The following is a 24,035-nucleotide window of genomic DNA, read 5'->3' on the forward strand; positions in this document are numbered from 1 at the left end:
ACAGGTTTGGAATTGCCCAAAAAGATGTTAAATTATTTCTGTATGCCATAACTGCAGCAAGAATTTTGTTAGCAAATAATTGGAAAACATAAGAAATACCAAGAGTGGAAGACTGGCAGATGAAGATGATGGATTTTTCGGAGCTAGCCAACCTGACTGGAAGAGCCCGCGACCAGGAGGAGGAGGAGTACCAGGAGGAATGGATGAAATTTAAAGACTATTTAGTTAAAATATGTTAAGTTAACTTAATTGGAAAAGCTTGCAAATATCAGATAGGCTTAGGATTTAAATATGTAATGTGATTGATTAATATGTTTAATGCCAAATTTGAAAGAAAGAAGTATGTTAAGTGATTAAGTTAATTTTATAAGAACATTGGTTTTGGAGATCTGTTAAAATGATATACACTGAAATTCAACCAGGGGGATACGGGGAAGTCACTTAACAATGTTACTAAGATTGATGCAAATAAGGCTGAGATGTATGTATGTTTGTTTATTTATTTGTTTGTCTAAAAAAAGTTTATTGGAAAATTAATTAATTTTTTTAAAAAAAATAAAATAAAATCCTGAACATACAGTGGTACCTTGGTTCTCAAATGCCTTGGTACTCAAACGCTGAAAACCTGAAAGTAAGTGTTTCGGTTTTTGAATGTTTTTCGGAAGCTGAATGTCCGATGCGGCTGTCGGCTATTGTTTCTGGGGCGCCTGCACCAATCAGAAGCTACGCCTTGATTTTCGAACATTTCGGAAGTTAAACGGACTTCCAGAATGGATTAAGTTTGACGCTTTTGTTTTTGCTATTTATTTTGTGTTTTTGTTTTTGAGGCTTTTTCATTTAATTTGTTTCTCTGACTGTGCGGAACCCAGTTCAGCTACTGATTGATTGATTGATTGTGTGACTGCAGAAATGGATAAAAGCACCCCCATCCAAACAATGACCATCATCAGTGCAGGTAAGAATTTTTTATTTTTTATTTTTATCATCTACAATATTCTCTTATTTATTTTATAGTGCAGTACATTGATTATTACTTTCATTTTATGGATCGATGGTCTTGTTAAAGTAAAATATATGTTAAACTGCTGTTGTTTTTAAGAGTCTGGAACAGATTAATCCATTTTGCATTACTTTCTATGGGAAAGCGCGCCTTGGTTTTGGAACACTTTGGTTTAGAAACAGACTTCGGGAACGGATTAAGTTTGAGAACCAAGTAAAAGGCGAAAAAATTATATGATCTGAAGAGAAACCAGAAATTAACTGAAAGGCTGAGAGAAAAAGACATAGAGACTTTAGGTAAGATTGGGAACCATTCATGTCATACTTACAGAAACAATGTAAAGAAATGGACTCGCTAGCAGGTTTTGAGTAAACACAATCAGCAAAATAAATATATGAATTATAAGGATGATGTAAAAATGAGAAGAATATAACGATATTACAATTTAAAGATTTTTAAAATTAAGATATGTTAAAATAAGCAGGAGAGGATAGTATGAAAGAAAAAACCAGAAGAGGAAGGGGGGGTGGTATTTTTGGTTATTTGAATGAAATGTTGGTGATAAGAATGTAAGGCTTAATAAAAATTATTTTTTTAAAAAAGTTTGAGAATCAAGGTACCACTGCATTACTTAGAAATAAAAATGCAGACAACAGTAAGATGTAATTCCACATTATCTTCCCTGTCCAAATCTCTGCAAGTATCTGATGCTGTCAACAAGTTTTCTGCAGCTAAGGATGCCTACATTCTCTTCAATGCTGAGTAGGGAAGGGGGATGATGTTTTTATTTTCATACAAATTTATAGACTGCTGCATGGCATAAAGCAGTAAAAACAGAATAAAACACCAAATTACAAGCTCTAAGAACAATAAAAATAAAATAAAAAATAAAAAACAATAAAATACACCCAGCAAACCCTAAAACAATAAAAACATTCATAAAAACTCTAGAAACAATGAAACCATTTCACAAAATACACAGTGGATCTTCCATAAATGATTGGGTTATACCTCAGGGAAAACCTTTTAAAATAAAATGTCTTCGGTAAGCACCTAAACACTTTCTCACACTAGGTGCATGTCTGATTTCAGCTGGTAATCGATTTCAGAGAGCTGGAGCTATAACACTATGTTACAGGAATTTATGTAAAGGTTTCTTTTTGGGGGAGTGTCCCTCCAGCAGACATCATACACACACACCCCGACTACCAAAATCAACACTATCACTCCTGCAAATGTCCCCACAAAACACTTCATCACAGTTTTTTCCTATATTCAAAGGGCCTCTGCTCCACATTACCAAATGCAACAATTCACTGATAAATTTATCTATATACTGGCCACACTGGGACAATTTTAGAAAGTCATATGATATCGCTCCAGTATGGATTTGCACCATTCCAACTTTGTTCTGTTCAGGAAAGGAATGGCTACTAATGGGGGAGTCTGGGATGTGGGCAGCCATTATCCCTCAAGCCTGAGACCACGTACTCAGCAGCCTCTTGCACAAGAGATCATCACTTGCATCCTGGCAGATGGGTGTCAGACAGATAGTCATCACATGGACAATAGCAAACCATCCAAGAATGGATTAAGGACAAAGAGGTGTGATTACCTGACCAGGAAACCCAGGAACTTGTAAGTATTTTCTTTGTATCACTTGATGGGGGTAAGGTGGAGGCAGCGGCGTAGCATGGGTTGTCAGCACCCGGGGCAAGGCAAGTAATTTGCGCCCCCTAACCCGGGGCAAGGCAAGTAATTTGCGCCCCTAACCCCTAACCTGCCGCCACCGCCAGCTTCTTCTTGCTGCTGCCTGGGCTGGGGTATTTACGGTAAGGTAGCCACGGCGGCGGCAGGTCCGTGTCAGGTAATCTGAGGCGAGTTGCCGCTGGCGCAGCCACCCAAACGATGCCGCTTGCCCGGAGGAGGAGGAGGGCAGAGAGGCGAGAAAAATGCAACATGGCCCAGCAGCTGCGGTGGCGGGGCTGTGAGGAGGGGCTGCCTGGCGCGCCCTCCGCGGCCCTGACGCGCGGGGACTGCGGCGAGCGCTGAGAGCCGCTGCCTGCCGGACACCTTCAGCCCGGACGCGCGCACAGCTCGTTGGTTCCGCGAGACATGGGGCTCTGCTACAGCCTGCGCCCGAGGCTCTTCGCCGACTCTGGAGGCGGCGAGCGCGCCCCCCCCCCCCGATGTTGCGCCCGGTGTGGCCAGCCCCCCCTGCACCCCCACGCTATGCCACTGGGTGAAGGGCAAGAGAGGGTTGGGGGCATAACCTGATGAACCGGTTTCTGCCAGAGACCCCTCCTCGTTTGTGACATATGTATGATGTATGCATGATGCTTCACCAAAGTGTTTATGGGAAAAGAGAAAAAAGTGTTTATGGGAAAAGAGAAAAGGAAGCGTCCCTTTGTTCTGGGCTTCTTCCTGCTTCTTCCATGTGGTGGGTGGAAGTCCTGTTGCAACAGTCCTTTAAAATAAAAATCAGGCCCACAGGCTGCTGTTTTGCTCCTATATCCCTGGCTGGTGTCTTTCTTTGGTAATCCAAGTGAGCCCAAGGATTTTCCTATAACAACTAAAAGCCCAGTCCGGTTAAGATTTTTATGTGAACCTACATAGTTCACACTTTCTGAAACAATATGCAAACTCAAACACTGCTATGCTTTAAAATTCACACTTCACCAAATTTTGTGATTTGGTTCTTCAACCAAGAAATCTGTAAAGAAATGTCCATATTGGGGGGGAGTGTGCATAAGAATGAGTAGATTAGTGAAAGAAAGAAAGTCATAAAATGTATTATATCCAGGAACTTTGCAAAATATACATAGCAGGCAACATTGCATATACAAATGTTTATACTAGGAGAAACCTGCACTAAACGGCTGACAAATTTTCATGAGGATCTTAAAAAGAAATAAAATTCACAGACTAATGCAGTTATGTGGAGAACTTAAGTCCCCCCCCCCCTTCATTTTGACAGCTCGGGGGAGAATTGGGAGTCGCGGGCGGGTGGCGTACCGTTGTCCCGCACCCCCGATGGCCTGCCTGGGCAGCTGTTTCAGCAGTGATACCGTAAGGTCGCAAATATAAGCCACACATCTGAAGGCAGCCCAGTTCAGGGAAGTTTTTAATGTGTGACATTTTAAGGTACTTTTAATCTTTGTTGGAAGCCGCCCAGAATGGCTGGGGAAACCTAGTCAGATGGGCAGGGTACAAATAATAAATTACTATTACTATACGAATCTTTGTTGGCAAGGTGATGTGAGACATCACCTTGCCAACAAAGGTTCGTATAGTAAAAGCTATGGTTTTCCCAGTAGTGATGTATGGAAGTGAGAGATGGACCATAAAGAAGGCTGATCGCCAAAGAATTGATGCTTTTGAATTATGGTGCTGGAGGAGACTCTTGAGAGTCCCATGGACTGCAAGAAGATCAAACCTATCCATTCTTAAGGAAATCAGCCCTGAGTGCTCACTGGAAGGACAGATCGTGAAGCTGAGGCTCCAATACTTTGGCCACCTCATGAGAAGAGAAGACTCCCTGGAAAAGACCCTGATGTTGGGAAAGATGGAGGGCACAAGGAGAAGGGGACGACAGAGGACGAGATGGTTGGACAGTGTCTTCGAAGCTACAAACATGAGTGTGACCAAACTGCAGGAGGCAGTGGAAGACAGAAGTGCCTGGCGTGCTCTGGTCCATGGGGTCACGAAGAGTCAGACATGACTAAATGACTAAACAACATTACTATTACACTTTAACTTTTCACAATCGGAATTGGGGGGGGGGGATGTGGCTTATATTTGGGGCAATATGGTGCTCTAGCCTAAGTATTTTCTTGGAGACATTTAATGTTCCTCCTCTTCCTTGTTCTCATCACTGCTTGCACACCTGGAGGGGGCAGGTGAACATACAGTAAAAGTCAGAAGTAGCAGCAGCAATGCTTGTCAGGGGATGGTTTCTAGAGCTCAGTAGTGGATCCCAGTATGGCCATGACAATGCTGACTCCTGATAACAGCCCTGACTCCAAATTTAATTTGATTGGAGATTCACTCTCAAACATGATCAGCTTCAAAGCGATAGTAGCAAAGTTATGAGATGCATCATCAAAATAAATGAGACAGGCACAGTACAGTGTAGGACAAGCAGCAATGAAAATATGTTCTGAGGGTGATAGTAGCCAAAGGTTTATTAACAACCTAAAACAAATGATGTTGCAGACAGCTTTTGCGAGTCCTCCCTTTTCTTCCCCTTCATCAGCCTCAAAGCTTTTCCTCAACTCTCGTACCTTTACCCTGCAGTCCCTGTTTCTCAGTGTTCAGCTTGATGCATCTTCCAGCTGCCCATTCTACAAGGTCTGACAGAAGATGTCCAATGGTACGTGTTATAGGAATTCTAAGATCTCATATATATAAATCATATGTTCATAAATTTACAAGGCAAACACATACATAAGTATATAAACTATGTGTCTGAAATAGTACAGGAGAGCAATCCTGAAACCATTTTGGCTCTCCGAAATTGACCTCAAATGTTTCTCTGCAAGGAAGAAGGAAATGGGAAAGCCTCCCCATTGTCTCTTTGCTCACAAAAGCTGTCTTAAGGGCATATGTGATCTGTGTATGAATATGGTGAGCCTGTGACCTGGATTCAGGAACTGAGTATTTACCATCACAAAAGTATGGCCAGGATGCCCAGGTAAAAGCAATCAGTGACCATTATCAGGTATCCTGGCACACAGGTTTTTTCCTGTAGACCGCCCCTTCAGTGATGTATGTATGATGTTTTGGGGGGTGGTCTTGAGCTACAGGGGAGGCAATTTTCAAATGTCTATATATGAGCATGCACACCAATGTTTGGGGTTCCTCTACTCCCTCCCTGTGTGGGGTGAGCGGGGGACCCTGTTGCAACAGTTTAATAAAGATCATGCTTACCAGCTGCTTTGCTTCTCAATATGCTCTGGTTGGCCCCTGTTATTTTCTCCTACCAATAGAGAACCTACAAAAGGACTCTATATGGGCTCTTAGAAACTCCATATAACAGATGGCTGTGGCAGCTTGCATGCTTGGCAGTGGGAGGAACCCGTTGCAAGGCTAGAGCGATGGCAGCAGAATGAAATGGAACTCTGGCCATGAATATGGCCAGGAGGAGAGGCATAAAGTTCTTTTATAGGACTCCAAAAGGGAACAATATAACAAAGCAGTCTGAAGGAAGGAAACACAAGAGGATCTTTAGAGCTCCACTTCCAAAAATGAATGTGCTGGTATATATCTCTTTTCCACAAGCAAATTACTGTATATACTCGAGTATAAGCCGACCCAAACATAAGCCGAGGCACCTAATTTTAGCACAAAAAACTGGGAAAACTTACTGTCTTGGGTATAAGCCAGTTCACCACACCACAAACCTGGTGGTGGCAGCAGCGGAGGAGGAGGAAGAACAAGCAGCCCCAAAGGGCTGCTTTCAGGTTGCTTGTTCCTCCTCCGCCACCTCTGATAGTGGCAAAGGTGGCGGAGGAGGAAGGAGCAGCCCGAAAGGGCTCCTTTTGGGCCGCTTTTCCCTCCGCCGCCGCCTCTGCCGCACGCAAGATGAGGCATAGGAGCCGTGGTTGGGAGAGGCACAGTGCAGCACAGCATCTCTCTCAACCGCGGCTCCTGTGCCTGCCCTTGTGAGAGGCGGGCGGTGGCAGAGGGACGAGCAGCCCAAAAGGAGCCAATTTTTGTAAGGTCATGGATTTAAGATGCACTTTAACTTTTCACAGTCAGAATTGGGTGGGAGGGGGAGTGAGGCTTATATTCAGGCCGATGCAGTAATGTGTCCCCTTTTCTTTATCCTTTAGTATGTGCATATATTTAGCTTTTCCAAGACTGCCCACATTTATAACACTTTTGAAGATAATAAAAAAGGAAATGGCATTTTGAACAAAACATAGCTGGCACCAAAGTCACAAAAATGCAGAATACAGTGTCAATCTGAATTGCCATGCTAGGCCAAGCTTATTTTATTACATACATTCTGCTTTCTAAGTACTAGTTAAGTTCATAATGTAAACATGAAGCATACAGAGTTAAAATTCAAGGCCACAATATTTCTGATTGTCCCTTTCTGTGTCTTTGGTTGGCCGAGATCAACTCGTAGTGTATAAATGCATAAGTTATATAATTATTATATAAAAAGAAAAAAAATAACGTTGACTTGTATATTTCATTCTGACAAACGCACAGCGTTCGCGACTCGGAAAAGAAAAACTGGCGCTGCCTAACAAAAATATCTATATGATTTCAGACTTTGGCAACTGGGGATTGTCTCTTACCTTCAACCAGTAGAAAACAAATTCCCTTTATAAGAATGAGGTCCTAAGCGTCACTTTTAAATATCAGACAATTCCAGTTTTACATTTTTATAAAGAGATGCATACTCTGATACTACAACTTTCCCCTTCTTAGACTTAATTAAAAAATCAAGTCTTTTCTTTGATAATACTGGAAATGGCATAATAGTCAACAGAATATTTCTCAAGTCCAAACAAGTAATTCTTCATAGTTCAAACACTGTCCAGTTTTCAGTTTCCCCTATATCTACAGGAAATGTCTTCTCCTTCACTCTTATGACTCTTCCCTTCTCTTACCCCTTTCCACTTCATGTATCCGACCCAGGGGCTCTTGTGCAGGTCCAGTTCATTTTAGTAGAACTTGCACTAGAGGACTTCCTGGTGTGTTGTGCCCTTTTGTCTACAGTCACACACTTGCCCTTCAGCACATTCTCAGTCCCAATATTTGGCTCAGAGCTCTTTAACACTGTCAAGGAATCGTAAAGCTTGCATTGTCTTCACAGTTTTGAAATAGCTGATCCCTCCCTCTTAATAATGGAATGTATTTAAGTTCATCCCAGCTGAAACTGCTGCACTGAGAAACAAATATTTATGACACTGTTCTGTAGGTTTGTTTTTGTTTTGTTTTGTTTTTTAAAATGCAGGTAGTATCCTAGTCTGTAACAGAATTATCCTTATATTGCTGTAGTAGAGTCCCAATATGCATTAGCATATCAATCGTGACGTAAAAGCTTATAAACTTTTCCTGAAACCCATTTTATAGTTTGTCATTACATACTTTTCTACCTAGAACAGTATTTCATTGTTTGATGTGTAAGTTCAATGTCAACATACAATTTACATAATAGCATCTTTAAATTTCTTTAATACTCTCCTGTAATCCTTTTTTTTTTTTAAGCATTTGTATATGGCATTTTTCGGTCCCAGTCAACCTTGTCATGTCTTTTAGGCACTTTTTGCTCATATCCTCCAATAAAATTCATTACAATTCATTGTATTCCTTGGAGAAATGTCCTCGTCTTATTTTGTTTCTTCCTTTAGTAGTAAGTGCCAAGGTGAGAAGGCATGTGGGTGGCCGGGAGCCTAGTGTTAGGATAGATACTTCCAGCTGGTGAATTCCAGTATGGAGTGGGTCCGGCAAAAAAGTTGGAGGAAGTGACGGGCAAAGCTGGAGCATGGGGAGCAACAAAGTTCATTTTCTGGGGATGTGCATGGTAGGAGCTCATGTAGGGAAGGTCTGATGGATATTTGTACATGGATGATTCTGGAGGATGTGGCTGGAGAGCTTGAGCAATCCCATGGAAGTCAAACTTGTAGGCATAACGCTTACCATGGACTTTAGTCATTATATTTTTGTCGTAGTAGTAACGGAGAGCACGGCTGAGCTTGTCATAGTTCATGTTGGGTTTGCTCTTCCTCTCCCCCCAGCGTCGGGCTACTTCATCAGGGTCAGTCATCTTGAACTCTCCATTTGTACCCTCCCAGGTGATACAATTGGAATTGGAGCTATCTGACAGAAGCTCCAGCAAGAACTGCCATAGCTGTATCTGCCCACTTCCTGTGGGCAGGAGGAAAAATAGGAAAAATGAATTGAGTAATGACTGGAAAATATTTAGCTTTGTATTTTCAGCTGTGCCAGATTTTGGTGAGAAAGTATTTGAAGGACTGCTTATCTACCAAAATCAAACTGGAACATTTAATCAGGTTCTGTAGTCCATGTTATAATATACTGTTTTCTTTACTTATGAAGACCAGAGAAATCTGAACAAATTTTGCACAGTAAGATTAACACAGCCAATCACTATCATTTAATAGAACAACAACAACAACAACAACAACAACAACAACAACAATAATGACAATAATGACAATAGTGTTAGGGTTGCTTAGCATCTCTTACCAGTGCAAGATACAATTAGGTTTGGTTGTTGTCATTAGCTTTTAATGATCTAAGGCACCAAATTACTGCTTATATGAGTCTACTTCTTTTTCTCAACCTCTTTCAATCAGTGACATGGATGGGTTAGTTGTGGTGATGACCTTCTTAGATGCCTCTATTTCCCTATTTGCTCCTGTTAGCCAGTTAATTAAGGTCACTCATGATTTTGACAATGCCATCTTCATCTATCAGTAACAATATGTAATGTTTCTACGATGATGTAATACGTTGTGAGGATCTAATGGTGTTTAAAAAGGAAAGAAAGAAGAGTACAATATCTGTTTTAGGAATGTAGAGTCTGTAGCCTTCCAGATGTAGCTTGCCTATACTTCCCATCATCCTTTGCAGTTGACTGATAGGAGCTGGAGTCCAACAGCATCTGAAGGGCCAAAGGTTTCACATCCCTGATGTATTTCTACCATGCTGGTGTTAAGTGTGCAATAAATTTCCATGGGCTTTACTATATGAATTTTTTAGATAATTTTTTTTTTAGATAAAAAAATCCTAGATCCTAATGCAGTACTGTTTTTCCTACCTGGATTTGCAAGACGGCTGCTGGTTGGGCCAAGAATTTGGTAGGGATCTAGAGAAAGGTTAAAAAGAGAGAGACATGAACCAAAATGCTGTAAAGATATTAAGACAGCTTTTTCAAATATAGGTTATACAGTAATGTGTATAATCAGAATCTGGCTAAACAGCTTTGGTATATTTTGCAAAAATAAGGGATTTTATATTGATTAAAAGAAATAAATGCTACACAGATCTTTATTTTAAACTATATTACAATGCAAAACTAATCTTGAATTATGTTGACTGCCTATGATTGATAGAGCTGCACCTGCCAGAACAATCTTATCTAAAGAAAGTTGGTGTAACTTATAAGAAAGCTCAAGTTACCCCATTCTAAACTATGTTCAGATGGAACTTGGAGGAGTTTGCCTTATACTGTGTGCTAGGTCATGTGACTGAGCTGAAAGTGGTTTGGAATAGGTATAAGTCTCTTTTTGCCCTGTCCCATCCCTCCCCACACCCCAGAATGGCCCCTTTAGGGGATTTATACCAGTGGAGAATAGCTGCAGGTAGACATACCTAACTGAGGGCGCTGGTCTTCTGTTTTGGGCACTGTTGAAGATGATGCTTGGGCTGCTAGGGGGAAAAAACACAACTAAGTGCCCAGATCAAGGCAGTGAGTGGCTTTTGTCTGTAGAGCCTGAGTCCCTATCACGAAAGCTGAAATCCCAATGTTTTGTAACTGTATTCCCTATCGACTCCCCCACCCCTCCAACTATCCAACTTGTCCCTGCTTTTGCCCTACTCAGCATTTCAGACGGTCTCTCCCTCTCTCTCTCTCACACACACACACCTCACATAATATGATACAAAAACAACTATGAAGTTTTCTGAAGACATAGTATACTAAAATGAAGCAGCTGCAAAGTCATGGAAGGTACGGACCAGGATCAGATGAAGATCAAACAAACAGTAAATACCCAGGTATAGTATATGAAATCACATCCCTATTCACAGTTATACTATTCACAGTTATTATACTCTGGATGCTAAATATCCATAATTGCTATGGATATTTACTTCTCTAATCAGACCAGTCCAAACAGCAACAAATGAACTATGATTTGAACCTGTTTATATAAGGTCTTCAATAAGCTGGTTTGCACCTGAAATTTAATTGTCAGAATCAAATTCTTCTGAAGCAGCTATGGCATTTCCCGGCAATGTTATCTGTTATGAAAGAAAAAGAAGATACTTTACCTTTTGACTGGGGAGCAGGATGACTGTGACTTGTCCAGGCTGACCTCCTGGCCTGTTCATAAGGTATATCTGTGTAAAAAAGAAATTATCTCAAATATATGTGAGCTAGAAATAACATATCAAAGGTCAAATTTCTCCATGTATGATTGTTTCTGAAATAAGTAATTTTCCTGATGACACACTATTCAACATGGTTGATAGCTGCACTGCAGGAAATCTAAAATCAAAATCACTCCTGCAATGTTCTGTCTAATCGCCACTCTGCAAAATAATTTCATATGCGGAATCAGTGGCCCTCCAGATGTTGTTGGATTCCAGTTCTAATTTCCAGAAGTCCCAGTCAGCCTGGTTCATAGTTGGGAATGATGGGTATCAATATTTAGGGAGCTGTATCTATGTCCCAGGGGTGCCACCTTGAATGAAATACTGGGGGGGGGGCAGGTAAGGCCTCCCCCACATAATCATATGCCATGGTGCATGCACACCATTTGAATGGTAATGCCCATCGCCTTTTATGGGGAGGGGAGGGACAAAGCCCTCTCAGCCCCTAGGAGTTGGCTCCTATGCTATTCTTAAGAAGCTTCAAAATTCTTTATGTGCACACACATCTTGCTCACAGTTATGAATTAAAAACATGCAATTGCCACCAGATAGACAACTATGAATCTTTTCTTCCTTTCTTTCCTACATTAAAAACATGTATAGATTTGCATGGTATAATTTCTTGCAGCAACTAAAGACATTCTTCTTCTTCTTTGGTGATCACTCATAGCCGAGTAAGATTGTTTTCTATGAACACGGTCTTAATAATGAGTCCGTAAATGACTGTGGAGACCAATTCTGGATCCACACGTTCTTCCACAGTGGGGACATAGGGTTCTGGGCAGAAGATCAAGATGAAGGTTTGCCAAGCATGCCTTCTTCTTAGCATGTTTCTCCTTTTCGCCCTGAATTTGAGCATCTTCAAAGTCCATGACACCTTTGGTAAAGAAAACCCAATTGGAGCACTCACAGACCAGTGTTTCCCAATTGCCAGTGTTTACACTACATTTTTAAAAAATTGCTTTGAGAGAGTCTTTAAACCTCTTGTTGACCACCAGCATTATGTTTTCCATTTTTAAGTTCAGAATAGAGTAGTTGCTTTGGAAGACGATAATCAGGCATCCAAACAACATGGCCAGTCCAATGAAGTTGATATTGAAGAATTACTGCTTCGACACTGGTGATTTTTGCTTCTTCCACTACACTGGCATTAGTTCACCTGTCTTAGAGAGCCAGTGTGGTGTAGTGGTTAAGAGCGGTAGACTCGTCATTTGGTGAACCAGGTTGGCGTCTCCACTCCTCCACCTGCAGCTGCTGGGTGACCTTGGGCCAGTCACACTTCTTTGAAGTCTCTCAGCCCCACTCACCTCACAGAGTGTTTGTTGTAGGGGAGGAAGGGAAAGGAGATTGTTAGCCGCTTTGAGACTCCTTAGGATAGTGATAAAGTGGGATATCAAATCCAAACTCTTCTTCCCAAGTGATATGTAAAATTTTTCTGAGACACCATTGATGGAATCTTTCAAGCAGTTGGAAATGGTGTTTATAAGTGGTCCATGTTTCACAAGCATACAGTAAGGTTGGTAGTATGATAGCACTTGCTAGATTGGAGATGGATCCCCTCCCCCAGCACTTGCACAAAAGTTTACAAACAGTGCATATCACATTCTCCTATTCCTGTCTAGTGTTTTCATGGCCTTGGGCTATCCAACACCTGTGGCTATTTTAACTCAAACCTTAAAATAAAACTTTCTGCATGATTGGGAACCAGTCCCTGATTGGGCCAGATATTATACTCATGTGAGTAAGCACCTCCCGCAGAACCTCCCTGTTTAGTAAAAACTGACCATAAGTGGCCAACATGCATGGAGACACCAGGGGTGGGGTTTGTTTGTGCACCTCTGCCTCCTGTCCACAGATAACAGCATTTCATGCTTAATCAGATGCCCAAACACTTATATTTGAGGCATCTTCTATACAATTATATTTGTCTTATAACTACTACTAGTTTTCTGTGTAAGAGGAAAGAGCAAGATAATAAGAACAGCCAGCCAGACTGTAGCACTTTAAAAAGAGAGAAAGACAGACAGACAGAGAAAATAAGATGGTGTATTTGCATACCTGGCCTGGTGGTAATTCTTTGTGCAGTTTCAGGGTAAACTGAAGTGTTTGGGAAGATAAAAGCTGCACCTCCTAGATACAAGAATAAAACAGAAATAAGGATAACTTTGCATTTCAATATGTATTGGAACAAAACTTATGACTATATGTGCATTGGAGTTGGACTATGATAAAACATCTGATCTATCAGGTAATTCAGCTGAAGTCAGGACAGTACATTGAAAGAAAAATATTCTTATTTTTCAATTAGAAGACACTGTAGTAACATTTCAACTGATTTAATTAGAAGCTTTTTTTGTTTTGTTTTGTTTTTTATTCAGTCTTTGTGTAAGTCAGTGTTAGGATTATCAGGCATATCAATTATTTCCTCCACCCTGCATATCCCTAGTTATTGCATGAAGTAACTCACTATGAGCTGGTTATTCTCAGGGAGAATGAGGAAGCCTGGTAAGGCATATATAGCCACAGAACCATCACTTAATACATACAACTGCTGTACCCAAGGTAAACTTTTTTCAGGGTCAAATGGACTTGGATAAATTAATATTCTAATAGGTGAACAGCAAGAAAGTAGAGTTGGAAGGAACATACAAGCTCCTAACTATTCCTTTTACACGTAGAATGTACAGTGTAGTGGTTTCAGTTTTGGACTAGGACCATGGAGACCCAGATTCAAATAAAAAAGGAGGAGTGGGAAAGAATCACATACAGTACTCATAACTTTTTGGAGGAAAAGTGAGCTATAAACTGAATAAATAAAATGAACAAAGAGGGATACTGGAAAACCCATATGTATATGTTCTCATAGCCCACTCTTCGTCAAATGGTCCCAAGGGCAGGTTACAAATATATCACAATTAAAAAAGGTACAGTGTGCAATTATGATTATAAAATAAAACCACAAAACAACAAATTTAATAACAAAACAGAAGTACAGAACAGCAGTGCACAACAGGGCTTGCTTCCCATATTACTTTAAAAAATCAGGGGTATGTGTAGCTGAGTCTTAAAAAAAGATACAGTGAGGCGAATGGTACATCATGTCTGTTCTAAGGAGATATTTGTGTACAGCAAAAGAGGGGGATTGTGATATCAATTTATTTAAAATTGTATCAAGCATATTAATTAGTGCCTAGATGTGGGATCATCGGGAAACCGTACGTACATTGCCTTGAGTTCCATTGTGGAAGATAGGGAAGATATAGATGTAACAAGAACAATATCACAGTGAAAAATCCCTATTAGTTTCTAACATTGTCAAGAGAGAATAATAAACTTTCTATTCCTTATAGAGTTGTTATTTCTGGTCACTATAAGTCATCAAAACCCCCAGGCATGATAATGAGATAGATATCCCAAACTTTTATTTAATCAGATTAAAGATACAGAAATTTCATACATCTACATTGTCTTCTGATGCACAATTTCAAGAGCTTGATTTTAGTTTCCTTTCCTATAACCCACATACGAACCAAATTTACTTCTAGAAACAGAGAACCAATGGGAAGTTTCTTTCCCTCCAAGTTATAACCTGATCTGCTGAGCTACAAAGTAGATCCTGGCCAAATTGTGGCCTGGTACCTAACTCAAACCACAAAACTGGCACAATCTGCCTCTATATGAGGCATACAAGTGATAAGAGAACAGAAGGTGGAGGACTAACACTTATTCCTTCCATGCTTCTTGGTCTTCTGCAAGAGTGGGGAAATGGGCTGCTTCCCTGGTGCTTGTTCCCCGTCCTTACATCAGTATGAACATAGCTCATTGAAGGGCCATAGCTCAGTGGCAGAGTATCTGCTTTGTATTCTTAAGGTTGCAGGTTCAATCCAGGCAGGCTTGGGAAATACTTATTATATGAAACCCTGGGAAGCTGCTGCTCCCATCAGCATATACAAGACTGAGCTGGGTGGACCACTGGTCTGACTCTCTATAAGGCAGCTTCCTCTGTAGCACGATTCCCTGTACTTTCCTTCCATTATAGCCTTTGGGATATAGGCAATTGAGGAGTTCAGTGTTTCTTGCAAGATAAATTTATTTTAACATCTAAGGCCATCAATCAGCTACAAAAAAATGATTTATCATTAAAAAAATCAATAAAAACAGCATCAATGCAACAAAATGAATCAGTAAATAACAATTGAGGGAGCCAAAACCTCCAAAAATTAACAGTGGCACAAATGCCTGAAAATACATAGAAGGCCTGGGAGAATTAAAAAACAACAACTTTCACCTGGCTCTGAAATGATGGCAGTGCAGCTGCAAGGTGGGCATCCTAAGTAAGGGCATTCTGTACATGGTGTGCCACATTCAAGAGAGCCCTCTTTTGGATGGGCAGCTCAATACAGCACACATTTGCTCCTGCTACAGCAAACCCACAGACCTGCACCAGTTGATCAAAGACACTGAATGCAGATCCCTACATTTAAATTATGCTCTACTTGGATACAGGCTAAGCTTTCAAAGATGCTTGAGAGGTTCACCATGGCTGTTTGTTCAGATGACCTGTTTCACTCTTCTCTCATTAAGATGTTCAGTTGCATAATGGATTTATAGAGATCTCCCGTACACAGAAAATTTGAAGATTAGGGAGCAGACTAGGCTAGTGCTCTCTTATCTCTAACATGCTACTTTTTTATGGGGGCTTTTTTCCAAGCAAGGGAGACCAAGCATACAATCTCCCACAGGAAATGGCACAGCTGAGCTACACGTGTCTGCTCTTCTTCATCTTTATGTTTCACTCTTGGGATGAGAAGCAATAGCGAGAGTATTATCTGAGTGCTTGCATGTGTGTGTTCATGCACATAAAAAGGATGTAGGTACATGAATATTCTCTTTCTCAGAGGCCATATTTCCTTCTAAGAGAACTCATGAAGAGCTTCATCCAAATCAATTACTGTATCTGAGCCTAAATGGTTTATCTGTGTATGGCTTGTGTGTGTGTGTGAGCAAGAGAGAGAGAAAGCAATTCCCACCAATACTAGGAAGCATATTACACTCTTAAACCCTGCCTTTCTTTCTTAATTTACAGTTAGCATGCATTTGTCACATAGATAACCTTAACTTTAAAAAAATGGCCTATAGGGAGGGGAGTCGTGACAGCATTACCTGTATTTCTAGCATGCATTAACCGTGGAGAGTTTTGTAAGGCCTTATCAACATCATCTGAAGTCAAATGTGGAAGAGGAGCTACAAAACAAAAAGCAACACCAAAATTTTAAAAATATATATTCAGAATTATCTTAATAACCATTTTCTTTTATCCTGATAGGATTGTTTATTGGTCAGCCTAACATCAATTCATTCTGCTCTTTGTGGGAGTGGGTTTATAATAATGCTGGAAGCAGGGCTTTAATTAAGAATATTGTAGAAAATACTGACAACTAGAAAGTCTGTGAAAAAACAATGTCATATTGGTGTTGCACTGCCTGATTTTTAAAAACAGAAATTGTTCTTTGACATTTTATAATTCAGTTATGCAACATTGTCTATACCACAGATAACAAATTCGCTTTCTCCTCCTCTCATCTTTGAATGCTGCTTATAAGTTTAATTTTATCTATATTCAGGGGACTCTTTTGTTCACCCTAACATCATACAAGCCCTATTTCTGCGAGAGTCTTATATACTGCTCCTTTGTGCACACACATTTAAAATCATGCCTAGAATTTCTTTTCAAATTATTATGTATATAATCTCATTTAGAATGATCATTTCAGTAATGGAAAAAGGGAAATGCATGTGACCAGAAAAAACATTACAATTTTTTATTATAGATTATGTTTGAAATGATTTTTGGTTTTCTTGTAATATCTAAAATGGTTAAAATTTCCCTGATTTGAAGTCTGCTTAAAGAACGCTGTGAGCATAGCATTTGAAAGAGAAATCTGAAATAAGCATTACAGTAGAAATTGCAGTGGACAAAACTTTTTTTGGGAGGAGGGGAAGCCATCAACAAAGAAAAGGTTCTTACTCTCTCTGAGGTAGTGTAAGTGTGAGAGAAGAATGTCTGCATTATAGCTTGGTGTTAACCTCTGGAAGTCATCTTTGGTCATCTTACACAATTCCTTCCCATCAATATTCTGAAACAGCACAATGTCCACATCTGGCAGGCCATATTCTTTGACTGCCCATTCCAACCACTGGCGTACATGGTCTGTGCTCCATAATGTGGGATCTGTTTTGAAAAGCAGAAAGTTTCATTGTGTTAATGTTATGGAGAATGAGTTCTGCTACAAAATTGACTGAGCTTCTCCCCCATAGCAAATGCACTACTGAACAATGGGTAGCATCCAATGCAATTGTTCCATTAGCACAAGGGTTTATGATTTCACCCCCTCCCCTCCCCATGCACATTCTGTTACCCTTCCCAAATCTGATGTGGATGATTGGGGGGAAACCCAGAGGAGATTTAGAGGGCACCTGGGGAGAGGAAAGGGGGTAAAATTTTGTGTATAAGCATAAATCTTTGCAAAAGGAACCAAAACTTAGGCGAAAATTGGATGTGTGCCATCTATCCCCATTGAACTCAATGGAAACTCTTTTACTGAATTCAGTTGGATGTAAATTGCACCTAATGCCTGAGGCAGAGTGTTTGGCACACTTTCAAAAACATGCCTGAGCATTCATTTTTCTCGTCATGTATCTTGAATAGTGCTTATTATGAGAAGACATTATGCTAAAGTGGAACTAACTACCCTTTCCACTGTAGCCCTTTGTACTCTTTAGTCAAGGCATGCCATGGCTAGGAGGAATCTGCCATTCAGGTCAGACAGGGAAGCATCAAATATTCCAAGTCATTGGAATAGTCACTCCTCTCAATTTTGAGGAACTGGGTGTGCACAGCTGTTTTCCTGTCCACACACCCTACAGTAAATGGAATTCAGGGTTCAGTTGCTGGTGGTCCTCCTACAGTAATAATAATAATAATAATAATAATAATAATAATAATAAAATTAATTTATATCCCACCTTCCCCAGCCGAAGCTGGGCTCAGAGCGGCTAACAACAGAAAGCAAATTGTCAAGATACTCCCTCTTTTGCACACTTTCTACCCTTGATCTCTTGACTACTGATCCCAAGCCATTAACAGGTCTTCCATCACAATTCTTAGAACTGCAATTCAGACTGATTGCCCCCACAATTTGATCCAAAATGACTTCAGTTTTTGCCTCCACTAGTTCCAAAGCAGATGCCCAATCCTCCGCTACTGCATTCCTTCTTTTGAAGATATATTCACCAGTTTCCCAGCCTATCTAATGGGCTTGTCAGGTTCCCACCTTTCTGTGTCCCACCCCACACCTTGTTGGTCTCATCAGTTTCGCCTGACAGCTCAAAAAGGCTGTCATCCATTTCCTGCTGAATATGAAGCCTGGCAAACTTGTCTTAAGTCTGTTCAGACACTGGTGATCATCTTCTGTGCAGACACTGTCAGATCATCTTCTGACCTTTGCAAGCAAGTCCCCCTTGCCCCAGTGTCAACCATTGCTCAATGAGCAGCCCCAACTACACCCCTGCTCTTTAAAGAAGAATGCAACCTTGACCAGAACAGGTAAACTGCTTGATTCCAGTGCATGAAAGCCACCTACTCCTAGAACATCCAGCTTGTTATGATTCAGCTTCAACTCATTAGCCCTCATCCAGCCCACCACTGTGTCCAAGCATGGCCACACCTGATCGAGTGATACAGAGAAACAGAGCTGGGTGCCATCAGACTTATGATGATACCACACCCCAAATCCTCTACTGACTGCTCCCAATGGCATCATGCAGATATTGAGCAGCACTGGGGACAGAATGGACCCTCTCCTGTACCCCTCAGCTTAACAGCCAGAGAATGAGGTATAGTCACCCAATGCCCTCCACTGAAACCAATTCTGCAGGCACGAGTGCAACCACAGTAATTCAGTGTCACTCTCTTCTAATTCATGGAAGTGGTCCAGCAAGACATATGAACACCAGGCCCTGCACAGTGACCCAGCTTAGCTGTGAACTATTAATCTCGCTCCCCCACCCCTTTTTCTTTTTTCTTTGCCACATCATCCTGCAATCTGTAATGGCTGTGTATAAATGAAAAACATCTGGCAGTCAGATAGCAGGACTTTGCTCAAATATTTCTTGTGCAGCTCAGCAAACAGCTGTTTATGCCTACAGACCTCTTGCTCCCTGAACAACATTTACATCAATTTCCAAATGTATTTAAGACAGATGTGGATAGAAGAAAGCTATTTATGATCACTCACGGTTCAGAGACTGGGAAATGTATCAATGGCCCATTTTTGGACCAGATTGCTTGGGAAGTGCTGCTGCTTTGTGGCTTGTTTCAGAACATTTTTATCATCCACTGAATCAGTTTGTTAGCAAGGCTTTATCTGAGTATGTGTAGAAGATTATGCAACAAGTGTGTAGCTTGACAAATAACTGACAGAATTTCAACTTGTTGTTTTAGCCACATCTAATTTTCCTATAGATTCATGTCACTATATAACTGTGGGAAAGTTAAGCAATGCAGCAGAAGTAGAATATATATTACTTTTAGAGTAGCATGAGTAAAGGTCAATCTTCTTTTCATTAAAGATTAGCCCCATATACAAATGGAAACCACAAGTGGTAAGGGAATATTATGATTAGTTTTTGACTCTCCAAAATGTGCATAAAACAGAGGAATCAACAACCCCATTTGATGTTCAAGGTTCACCAGCAGTGATAATCAGCTGGAATAGCTACTTTTATGCCAGAAATTCAACAAAAATTCAACAAAGCACTAGTTCCTCCATCCATATCTAACACACCAGCCATCCTAGATTATCATTTACTTGTACATCTTTTGCCAGCGGGTATATGTGTGTGTACTAATTACTGCTTTATATTTAGGGGCTCTACCACAAAAGATACAATTGGCCACAGTATAGCTAATAATTTATATTGTGCTTATCAAAAATGTAATTGCCTATTTATGAAAATGCAGAATTACTGTTATGGAGGCTTGAATTCAGTTGATATATATCTGGACTCGATGGGGTATTGATATCCTGAAGAGCTCCAAGGAATAACTTCAGTTCATTCCAACTGGCAGTTCATGTCTCTTTCCTTCTGCCATAAGGCTTATGTGGTCTGCCTATTCTCACAAAATCCTACAGAAGACTAGATATGCTTAGTTGTGGGCTGGATCACACACAGAGATCCATAACTTGATTACTGTACCCTTTATAGGGATGTCAGAATAACAACAACAACAACAACAACAACAATTTATTATTTATACCCCGTCCATCTGGCTGGGCTTCCCCAGCCACTCTGGGCGGCTTCCAAAAGAATATTGAAATACTGTGATACATCAAACATTAAAAGCTTCCCTAAACAGGGCTGCCTTCAGATGTCTTCTAAAAGTCTGGTAGTTGTTGTTCTCTTTGACATCTGGTGGGAGGGTGTTCAACAGGGAGGGCGCCACTACCAAGAAGGCCCTCTGCCTGGTTCCCTGTAACTTGGCTTCTCGCAGTGAGGGAACCGCCAGAAGGCCCTCGGTGCCGGACCTCATTGTCCGGGTAGAACGATGGGGGTGGAGACACTCCTTGAGGTATACTGGACCGAGGCCGTTTAGGGGTTTAAAGGTCAGCACCAGCACTTTGAATTGTACTCGGAAATTGTACTGGGAGCCAATGTAGGTCTTTCAAGACCAGTGTTATATGGTCTCGGCGGCCGCTCCCAGTCACCAGTCTGGCTGCTGCGTTCTGGATTAGTTGTAGTTTCCAGGTCACCTTCAAAGGTAGCCCCACGTAGAGCGCATTGCAGTAGTCCAAGCGGGAGATAAGCAGAGCATGCACCACTCTGGCGAGGCAGTCCGCAGGCAGATAGGGTCTCAGCCTGCGTACCAGATGGAGCTGGTACACAGCTGCCCTCGACACGGATTTAACCTGTGCCTCCATGGACAGCTGTGAGTCCAAAATGACTCCCAGGCTGCGCACCTGGTCCTTCAGGGGCACAGTTACCCCGTTCAGGAACAGGGAATCCTCCACACCTGCCCGCCTCCTGTCCCCCAGAAACAGTACTTCTGTCTTGTCAGGATTCAATCTCAATCTGTTAGCCGCCATCCATCCTCCAACTGCCTCCAGACACTCACACAGGACCTTCACCAGCTTCACTGGTTCTGATTTGAAAGAGAGGTTGAGCTGGGTATCATCAGTGATTTCCCTTCCAAACTGTATTCATCACAATCAGTGCTATTTCTATTCTGCTGCAGTTCAGTTTCTGCCAGATATTACGCTATTTGCTTCACTGTCCAGTATTTAATGCAGGTTACATACATTACCTATTTACATGATTTTTGTAACTTACATTGATTTCAGTGTAAATGTAGCATCAAAACAATGTAAAAAAGTAATTACTATAATTATATATTACTTATGACTTTGAAACACACCTATGTGAATGAATACCAATCATCTTGGCTTGAGTGATTTCCATTCTAGACTGCAGGATGAACTAGCAAACCCTTCCCATCTTCGTACAACAACACCCCTACAACCAATGAAATGGCCAGGAAGATAACGCTGCAGTGCCACCTCACCGGGCAACCTGCAACTGATATATTCCTAAGTATGTACACCAAGCTCCTGCTGAAATCAGTGTGGAACTAAAGGTGTTTAAGCTGAATGGCCGACTGTGTTTAATGACTGGGTGGGCCCAGTTTAAAAAGGTTATTTAAAAACATCCGTCTTCTCACCTGCTGGAACAATAACTCTCCGTTCATTGGTGGTCATGTTTGGTGGTGGGATGTGCTTTTCTTCCATATAGCTTCCATAGTTCATGCCAACGTTTTCTGTGTTGCTGGCCATCTTTCCTCCTTTTGCCACACTGCAGTTGTCAGGGGAATTCCTAAGGAAACAATTTAAGATTTCCTGAATAATACTTTTCAGTAAGTAGGTTCACAAGTGAAAGAGGATTTTTGCTATATGCTGATCTGAAATTCTCATCTATCTGTCAAGCAATGCTGTTCCAGGAGTCTACTTTAGATACTAAAATGCCTTCCGCTGGTGGAGGCTGGATCTGTAAAAACTTGAGGATCTGACTCCATATTACTTTATTTTTGGAAATGGAAATGGAGTTTGGATTTGAAGGCATATGATTTAGGCCTGATGGACACTCATTGCTGCATTGCTTGAACTTCTAAAAATATGCATACTGTCTTTCTCCACTGGTGCACAAATCAGTAAACCACAAAAAATTTGCAAATCAGCATAAATACATTATAAAAACAGGCATAAAAATAGCATGCTGTTAGGAGACAAATTGGCCTAAACTTCAGACTAGAGTTAATGCACTCAGCTCTTCTCAAAGTCTTGGTATATTTGCTACCTGAAAGTGATGTACTATGGCTGGCCTTTTTGAGGAAGAATTTCCAGTTATGCACCACTCCTACCAATACAGAGATATGCATACACTGAGTGCTTATGAGCCAAGCCTTCAAAAAGATGGGAGTAATGGTAAAGTGTATATATCATTTGGGTTTTTCACAGTAACAAAGAAAGCAGATTACATTAATTCTAGAGCAAACTGCAAGCATGGAAGGCACCATATGTCGAAACAGAATTAAATGTGACAACATTCCATTTAAAAAAAAAATATCAAACATGCAGTACTTTTATTTAAAATCACTGTTACCCACCCACCTCCTCAAGAAAAAGGGTAAGGGCTAAATAACAATACTGGTAATGTTGATGAGACCCAAATGGACAGTGCAGTCTGGTTACTGTGTTTTTGTAAATAAAAATGATTTTGAATAATTTAAAAGAGAAGTATTGCTAGTAACATGCTTTAGATTGTTGTACAAATTTACATTATTTCTTTCCTCTGGAAAAACAACAACAATGGAATGTAAAAGATATAAACTTCTTCCTGCAACAATGCAGTATATATCATCAGTTTCAGTCTGTCCTATTGTCATGGGCAATCGTGCATTAAAAGTACAATAAACACTTTTCAGTGTACTCTTTAAAAGATTGAGTGGTAGCAATCAGTATTTGGCACACTTCTTGGGAGTTGCTAGGGTGGGTCTCTGAACTGAATATAAACAGAGAAAAGACTAAATTAGCATTTTCCCCTGGAATCCAGAAGCATGTGCTCAAGAATTTTACCTTTATAATCAACTGAGGAAAATGACAAGTTAGTAGAGGTCTCAGCCCCAGAGACTGCAAAGTGAACCCCACATGTTCAGTGGGAGATCTGAACCCCTGCCCCCCAACATCCAAGCAAATAAGCACCTGTGCTGTGATCTCTGAAACTCATGAGAACTTAGTTCAGCTGTAGTGAGAGAGAAAAGTGTGGGGAAAGATGGACAAAATGGATATACCTCATTTCACATGCAGCCAAATCACTTATTTTTACTTTATGCACGACAATACCAGTCTCATTAGAGCCAATTCACACTTTATTTTGTGTTTTCTTTTATTGGCCTGATTTCCCTGAAATAGACACAGAAGAAGTTGAGGAGAGCATGACTCTCCACATTCATGCTCATTATAAGGAAACCTAGCCATTTAAATGTGGATGTGCCCTGTACCATTGCCAACATGAGTATGTGGATTTTGTTATTTGAAGTCTGGTATTACTTTGTTTCTAGAAAAAAGTGTGAATCAACTCATTGTAGAGGGTTTGCATATTTGAAGTTTGATGCATGTTGTAAGTCCTGAGCTAAACAAGGGAAGGCACAACTGGAACCCAACATACCAAGATGAAAACCTAACATATAGGTAGCCGGTGGCTTACAAATATCAGGAAGGTAAAGGCTTGTTTAAGGAAAATCTGTTTGATTTCTGAATAGCCAAGGGATAGATGATAATAACAG

The 24,035-nt window shown here is 40.7% G+C and overlaps 1 protein-coding gene across 8 annotated transcripts in view; it reads right to left on the bottom strand.

The window, feature by feature from the left end:
* Positions 1 to 6,962: 6,962 nt before the first annotated feature.
* Positions 6,963 to 24,035, bottom strand: part of ERG (ETS transcription factor ERG) — a 113,383-nt gene continuing 96,310 nt past the window's right edge. For 6 of the 8 annotated variants that reach the window (XM_081859888.1, XM_081859886.1, XM_081859887.1 and 3 more), the window contains 8 exons: positions 21,915 to 22,066; positions 17,166 to 17,369; positions 16,301 to 16,381; positions 13,196 to 13,267; positions 11,036 to 11,104; positions 10,355 to 10,411; positions 9,801 to 9,848; positions 6,963 to 8,884 (listed from right to left, as the gene is read on the bottom strand). In XM_081859888.1, coding sequence (XP_081716014.1) covers positions 8,364 to 8,884; positions 9,801 to 9,848; positions 10,355 to 10,411; positions 11,036 to 11,104; positions 13,196 to 13,267; positions 16,301 to 16,381; positions 17,166 to 17,369; positions 21,915 to 22,066 — 1,204 coding nt within the window. In that variant the 3' untranslated portion in view covers positions 6,963 to 8,363. The remainder of the gene's footprint in view (positions 8,885 to 9,800; positions 9,849 to 10,354; positions 10,412 to 11,035; positions 11,105 to 13,195; positions 13,268 to 16,300; positions 16,382 to 17,165; positions 17,370 to 21,914; positions 22,067 to 24,035) is intronic. The other 2 variants (XM_081859889.1, XM_081859891.1) reach the window with 2 other exon arrangements.

This window comes from Podarcis erhardii (assembly GCF_964252035.2).
Source record: "Podarcis erhardii genome assembly, chromosome: 4".
Classification (NCBI taxonomy): Eukaryota; Metazoa; Chordata; class Lepidosauria; order Squamata; family Lacertidae; genus Podarcis; species Podarcis erhardii.